An 8,108-nucleotide genomic window follows, 5' to 3' on the forward strand; every position below is an offset into this window, starting at 1 on the left:
TCGGTACTTTTATTCGGCAAGTCGATTTCACACATCCCAGAGGCATTCCGGCTGTAGAGTCGCTATCCCCAACCACAGATTACATAGGCCTGCGTTACTTTCATTTAGTTTCTAGCTCACTTTTATTTATTTATTTTTTCAGCGAGATATGACAAAAAAACTCTAACCATCTTAGCTTATAACGGCACCCCTTATACTATTTTTGCCAGTTTTAGTTTCCCATATTTCCCAGGCGAGAACCCACTAGCAGACCGACAATTAAGGTATATTAACTCAAAAGGATTTAGAAACAAAACCCGGGCCTATCCACATATCCCTAACTAGACGCAAGCTTGATTTAATATGATCTCATATTATTATTATTCAAACCCGAGCAATCATTTATTTTTTTCTATCATTTTCCGTTTTATTTTGCAAACTTCTTTTTATTTCGAAAGACATTTTCTGATTTTTCGAATTTTTTTTTTTTTTTTTCTCTTTTTCAATTTTTTTTTTCAATTTTTTTTTTTATAATTAAGACTCGATTATTTACATGTATTCCCATCCCCACACTTAGAGATTGCATTGTCCCTAATGCAAGAACACAAACACGACTCGACACTACCTAACAACTACTAAAAACGAAAGACGAAGAAAAAAAAAAATAATAAAAATAAATAAATACAAAAATACACGGGAAACGACTTAGCTGATTAATAACAACGCGTATGCTCCAAATCTCTCGTCCCATCCTGCACGATCGTATAGCATTTTGGTCGCGATCGGCTTTGACTCTGACACTGGTACGCTTGATAAATGCCTTATATTCGAATAGCAGCTCCAAACTCACCCGGATGAAGATTGCGTACGGGTGGTACATATTCTAATCTGCATAACCAACAACAAGCACAAACCAAAGCAATACCGACTCTAAAAAAAAACGACTCAAGAACCACTAATTTAGACTCATGGTACAAAATAAAAGACTCAATAAACAAACTCTACAAATAATCACAACTGTTCACAAAATTACGGAGGATCATTTAAGTGGAGCTCACCTCCAAACCAACTCGTACGGGCCGTAGCACTACCATCTCCCATAACACCCGTATCTCTCCTAGATCTCTCAACTTCCTTCAACTCGTCACCAAACGGTGTGAATCTAAACATATCATCTCTATACCTATCCCCACACTGAGCCTTGCTCAGTTTCTCTATCTTAAATTCTAACGTACTCATTCTCTCTTCCAACTCTTCGATTCTCCTATCAGGTGGATCCCCACACTTGGGTTTTAACACCTTTTCTAAGCTCGGCTCACTTACCACCTTATTCTCACCTCTCTCCTGCTTCTCACTATCCTCTACCGATGCTATCGCCTCAACTCTCTCACTCGACCCTCTCGTAGTATTCACGTCAAAGACTACCGACTCCTCACCCGCTCTAAGTGTAATTGTGCCTAAGAAGACATCTATCAATGCTTTAGCCGTGTTCAAGAATGGGCGCCCTAAAATGATGGGAACCTTTTCGTCGGCTTCCATATCAAGAACGACAAAGTCTACGGGGAAGACAAATTTATCCACTTTGACTAGAAGGTTTTCAACAATGCCTCGTGGATACTTAACGGACCTATCGGCTAGCGACAAAGACATGCGTGTAGGTGACAACTCTCCTAGACCTAACCTCTCATACAAAGAATATGGCATTAGGTTTATACTCGCTCCTAGGTCGGCTAGGGCCCTACACTCGGTATCACTCCCAAACAAACACGGGATAGTAAAAAGGCCCGGATCCGTCAATTTTTCCGGAACCTTGTTCAACACTACGGCGGAACATCCTCCACTAAGGGGGATGTTAGAAACCTCTCCTAACCTATCCTTGCGTTTTAGAAGGTCCTTTAAGAATTTTGCATATTTCGGCATTGATTGAAGAGCTTCTATAAAAGGAAGGTTGATCCTAAGCTGCTTAAAGATCTCTAAAAATTTCCCGTACTCTTTGGAATAAGTTTGATTTTTAAGGCGGGAAGGAAACGGAGCACGGGAAATATTAACAGTGGGTGATGGAACGACTTGAACGGGTTTCTTTCCTACACTCTTCTCACTCGAAGGACCCCCGGTGTGTGCGGTACTTGCTGGGATTAACCTAGGTTGCACTTTACCGGGCGTCTCCATTTCAATCTCCTCATCTACGGGGTCCTCATCTTCTTCCTCGACACTCTCGGGTCTCACTACCTCTCCTAGAGTCCTACCACTACGGGTCGAAATTGCCTTCACACTACCAGATGGGTTTGGCTTTGTGTTGCCCGAAAATTGGCCAGGAGGTCGTTCTTGCAACTGGCGTGCAATATCCCCAACTTGCCTTTGAAGGTCTAAGAAATTCGAATGATTATTCTTTAAGAGCGTAGCATGGTCCTCTAAGGTACGTTGGGTAGCCTGATCTCTAACCAATAATTGGGAAAGAAGGTCCTCTATCCTAGACAAACTACCATTTGACCCCTCATTCCTAGGTTGAGCCTCTTGGTTTGACCCCTCACCTCTAAACTGCCCCCCTGAACCTGAACTAGCAAATTGACCTGTTTGACCCGACCCCCCACTAGAATAAAAACCTGGCCCCCTACTTTGGTATTGACCTGACGGAAAACCAGGGGGGTTACCTGAGGAGCGATAATTATTAGCACGCCAATTAGAGTTACTATTGTTGAACGGGTTAGTTGGACCCCTATTTTGACCTGCTAAATACTCGACCTGCTCTAGTGTGATGGTTGGGCAATCTATGGTGTCATGTCCCCCTCTACAAACCTCGCATCTGTCTACCTTCTTCTTAATTTCTAGCAACTCTTTGGTGATATAGTCAAGCTGAGATATTACCTTTGAGTCTGAAACGACTTGATTCACTCCTCGAGAGGATGAGGAGGTAATCACAGGATTGGAATTCCTGCCGGTAGCGCTATGATCTATATCAGCATGAGCGAAGCTCTCAAAGAGGTCGTTGCAGTCAGCCACAGTTTTCTTTCCCATTATGTGGCCTCCTGCGGATGTGTCGAATCGGGCCTTGCACTCAGGGGTAAGACCATTATAAAATTTTTCTACTAAGGCCCAATCCGACAGCCCATGTTGGGAACAACGCGAGAGCAATGTTTGAAACCTCTCCCATGCTAAGTGATAAGGTTCGTCAGGCTCCATTCTGAAGGAATGGATCTGATCTCGAAGGCGGGAAGCCTTCGCAGGTGGGAAATACTTAGCAAGGAAGGCATCTCTAAGTCCAGCCCAAGTGGTGTAAGTACCTGCCGGCTGCGAATCAAGCCAGGTGGCTGCGCGGCCAGCAAGCGAAAAGGGGAAGACTTGGAGATAGCGGGCATCAAGATTCACACCTTCGATACCGAAGGTGCTACACAGACGGGTGAGACGGTTGATATGTGCTGGCGCGTCTTCATCATCACGACCGTGAAACTGACAAGAGTTGTTAATGGCAGTCATGATGTATGAAGGAATTTGCCAAGACTTATCATTGGTGATTTCAGGGAGGGTGATGGGTGAGTTTGCGGTAAAACCCGCGGTGGAACGCTGGTGGACAGTTTGGTTTTCGGCCATTTGGTGAACTGGTGGTGGACTAGGGTGACGGGAGGGTGGTGGGGAATTGTGGGGTGATGACTTAGGGGTAAAGTCGAAGTTCGGTGGTTTAGATGGAAGTGTAGAGTCAGAAAGGGCTGAAGATGAAGTTGGGGGTTTTCGAACCTGAGGGATTGGTGTGGAGACGGAAGACTTGTCAATTGGTGGCTTCACTGGTCCCTGCGACCGCGTGTGGGGCATGAACTGCAAAACCAAGAACAAACAAGTAAAACGACTCCAATAAAAGACTCAAAGAAATACGAAAAAGACACTAAAAGTACTTGGACTCCTACGACTCACAAACACACAAAAAACACGTAACGATATCAGTTGAAATCCAAACAAAGCAGTTAACGCAATTGCCAAGAATCCCCGGCAACGGCGCCAAAAACTTGATGTGGAAAAAGTAGTTCAACTAATTAAACTAAAATTACCCTAAATTACGACTCAAGTAATAAAAATCTAGACTCCTAAACCAGACTAAACTACTCACCGGCAAGTGTACCGGTCGACTCTAGCACAGAAAAGTAAGTCCGGATGTCGAACCCACAAGGACTCTACGAATTACGTTAACTACTCAATTTAGACTAAATACTGACACGACTAACAAATATTGTGTTTGGGGGGGGGGGGGGTTTGCTAAAATCCTAAAATTGTGATTAAATTAGAATTAACTAAAGCACGCACGAAGAACTAAGGTTTTGACTCAGATGAGATTAAAGAGTACCTAGACATGAATCCGGTTTGACAATGAATGGACTTCTAACGGTTTATTTGTTGTATGGAGCCGGGATCGTCAAGTACTAAACCTTAAGGTATTTCAATGCTAAGACTTCCCGACCCTTCTCAGGAAGAAACCTAGGAAACCCTACAAGGCTGTTATGATTACCGACTGTTAGATTTCCTCTCAGTCCTCTAACGATTCTAAAAGTGCCCTAATATGACTATCTACCTCTCAGCGCGATAATCTAAGGCAATTCTAGGTTCTGACTTGGTTTATTAGACACAAATGCAATTAGGGAAATAAGATCGACTTCTCTCAAAACCTATCTTAGATATATATTACACTGCGACCTAATAACTAACTCGAGCCTCTCAGCGACAAGTTAAGCAGAACACTTGATTTTATTAAATTACCAAATATTACTTCTAAGGTTACTTACGCGTTTTCACCTTAAAGGATTAATGATCTATAACGTGATATAGACACTCACCTAAATCAAGAACCCTAATATAACCCTATTACGTGATAAAGACCGTCACCAAGGATTATATGAAGTAACAAGCAGTTATAAAACAATTGTCAAGTATGCATAAGCACCAAATCAGAATATCTAAAACACGTTACTTTCAGAAATCAATCCATAGTCTAACAAATAAAAACCTTTAAAAGATCCAAACCATAATTAAACCATCATCTAGTCTATGTAGTTACGAAGATCTAGCCAAGAAACATCATGTCTAACGAAAACAAATCAGTTTCAAAACAAGAATTCATGATTAAAGTGACAAAACGTGAAAATAGTGAAAAACGGGAGATAAGACCCGAGTTATCTTCTTTCCTACGTTCCGTGCTTCGATCCTATGATTCTTGCAAGCTCGAACGCCTCGAAAACCTTCAAAATCTGCTATGGAATTCGCCCTAGGGTTCTTGGTTCGTGTGTTGTTGTTTAATGATGATAAATTAAGCTTTTATATTAAACCCTAGTAACCCAGCAAATCAGGTTCGTCAGTTACACCAGTCGCGTAGCGCGACTGGTAAAGGTTCATTGCTCGCGCTACACCAGCGCATCCCAGGTCAACGAAAAATCAACTGTGGCAGTAGCGTAGCGCGACTGGTAAGGGTGTCACCCTAGCGCTACGCGAGTGGGACTTTTTCACAGAATGTTGCTTCCAAAAGCTAGTTCAACTCTCCAAAATCCTTGAAAATTATTCTAACACCTTGTGTATTGATTCCAGGACTTGACATTCGACATTCCAGCTCGGTTTTGCTCCAATTCCAGCATTTTTGTGTATCACGACCTGGAAAACGAAATAAAGATCAATAGCACGCAATTCTAACCTAAACTAAACTAAAATTAACGATAAAATATACAAACTATACACGATAAAAGTATGTATTTTGCAATACATCAGTGCTCAACGGCTTTTATCAATCCACTGAGTGTAGTTTGAACCAGAAAAAGCATGTCTACATTCCCTTTTTGATAAGGCTTCTCTTTTTTTTTTTGAAAGGTAAACTTCATTAACCACCACCACCCTGAAAACCGGGAGGCATAAAAAACGCAACACTTACATAATTACAAATTTACACCAGTTTTCCCACGAAAGGTTCTTATATTTCGATCTATTTTTAACCCAAAGAAACCCCAACGATTTCACCTCACTAATAACCTTCTCAATTCTACATCTACTATTCTTGAACCTCGATTCGTTCCTTCCCTTCCAAAGACTCCAACAAGCAATAATGATAACCCCTTGAAATATCGTTTTCTCCGGATCCTGGAGCCCACACGACACATGCGTTTCCAGCAAGTCTTGAAAGGAGAAAGCAAATATTTGCGGAACCCGGCACCAGTTGCTAATGTAATTCCACACAACACTAGCCACAAAACATCCCGTAAAAAGGTGATTCACCGTGTCTTCACCTTCGTTACAAAAACCACAGCTTGAGTCTTGAATGTTAATGTTTCTTTTATGCAAGGCTTCAACCGTAGGAATCCAGTCGAGGTTCGCCCACCACGCAAAAATATTGCACTTTATAGGAACCCACTTACACCACTTGAAACCCGAGTTGCCTGTCGACACCCGACCATTCAGAATGGTTCGTTTAACTGCACCAACACTAAACTCCTCCACTCCTTCCCCTTGCCAAACCCACTTATCCGGTCTATCCGACACTACAAATGGATCCAGTAAGCTGCACAAATGGTTGAGGTCGTCCAACTCAGTCCCTTGGCCAAGAGGCCTCTTCCAGTTCCAAAGAAATCGATCATGCACCTAACCGTTAGCAATTCGATCGCTAATACTACATTTTCTGTTAGTATCAATCTGAAATAAACTCGGAAAAAGATCTTTCAACGGCTCGTTCGATGCCCACGGGTCGAGCCAAAAAGCTATAGAATCTCCCTTACCCGGTACCCCTTTAAAGAAACTTCTCAGTGGAGAATCTCCCACCTTCGTTCTAGCGATCCATCTAACGATTTTAGTCCATGTACCTCCCCAATTCCTTTTAGCTGGAAGAAAATCCCAACTCCGAGCCCCACAATGTATCGCAGCAACAACTCTTCTCCACATACTTTTATCATCCATCTTATACCGGCAACACCATTTAGAGAGAAGAGCCAAGTTTATGTCTTTAAGTTTGCATAATCCAAGACCACCACAATCTTTTGGAGTCGCGACACGATCCCAAGCCACCCAATGGACTTTATGCCTTTCACTTGAACTCCCCCAAAGAAATCTTCTTATCAAACATTCTAGATCGTTGATCACCTTGCAAGGCGCTTTATATAGCGAGAAATAATAAGAAGGAAGACTTTCAAGGACGGACTTAATAAGAACTAACCTTCCCCCGATTGAAAGAGAGTCTGCCTTCCACCTTGATAATCTAGCTTCAAAAACGTCATACACCGGTTTCCAGTTATTAACATTACTCATACTAGAACCGACCATTATTCCCAAGTACCGAAATGGAAGAATATCCCCTTTGCACCCAACCCTCGAAGCCTACTCCTCAACCTCCCCTTCTTCCACCCCCAAGCCGTAGAGATTAGATTTAGACAAATTTATTTTCAACCCCGAAAACATGTGAAAAACCCGTAAAATTCTAACGACATTCAAAACATTTTCCGAAGACCAATCCCCCAAAATAATGGCATCGTTCGCAAATAAAAGATGAGAGATAGACGGACCATCGTTCGGAGTAGAAATACCTTTTAAAATACCTTCTTCCTTTGCCTTGTCAAGCAAAAACGAAAGCGCTTCCATAACAATCAGGAAGATGAACGGGGAAATCGGGTCACCTTGTCGCATCCCCTTCTCACACTTGAACTCGAAAGTAGGGGATCCGTTAACCAGAACCGAGGATCTCGCAGAATTAAGAATCCCCCACATCCAACTGCACCAAAGCTCTGGGAATCCCATCTGTGACATTATATCCATAACGAACAACCAATTGACATTATCGTATGCTTTTTCGAAGTCAATCTTAAGGAAAAACACCTTCCTCTTACTCCTCTTGCACCAAGTGATTAATTTATTCACGATAAGTGGCCCATCGAGAATAAATTTATCCTTTAGAAACGCCGATTGAGAATCCGAAATTACATTCGAAATCACCCTCTTTAATCGATTAGCTAGAATCTTGGAAATGACTTTACTAATGATTCCAACCAGATTAATTGGCCTATAGTTATTGAGCTCCACTGATCTTTATTTTCGGAATAAGCGTAATGAAAGAGGATCCACTACCGACATTAATTCTACCGTCTTTGTGAAAAAAATCCATCAGATTCTTGAAA

The 8,108-nt window shown here is 42.1% G+C and overlaps 1 protein-coding gene across 1 annotated transcript; it reads right to left on the reverse strand.

Moving 5' to 3' along the window:
• Window positions 1–7,314: 7,314 nt before the first annotated feature.
• Window positions 7,315–7,740, reverse strand: LOC110943679 (uncharacterized mitochondrial protein AtMg01250-like). Its single transcript, XM_022185413.1, has one exon. It carries the CDS (start codon window positions 7,738–7,740, stop codon window positions 7,315–7,317), a length of 426 nt encoding a protein of 141 aa, XP_022041105.1.
• Window positions 7,741–8,108: the final 368 nt, after the last annotated feature.

This window comes from Helianthus annuus, chromosome 5 (genome assembly GCF_002127325.2).
Source record: "Helianthus annuus cultivar XRQ/B chromosome 5, HanXRQr2.0-SUNRISE, whole genome shotgun sequence".
NCBI classification, from domain to species: domain Eukaryota; kingdom Viridiplantae; phylum Streptophyta; class Magnoliopsida; order Asterales; family Asteraceae; genus Helianthus; species Helianthus annuus.

Bases quoted from the DNA above. Each gene is read 5' to 3' on its own strand.
- LOC110943679 (XM_022185413.1), bottom strand. From the start codon at position 7,740: ATGTCACAGATGGGATTCCCAGAGCTTTGGTGCAGTTGGATGTGGGGG.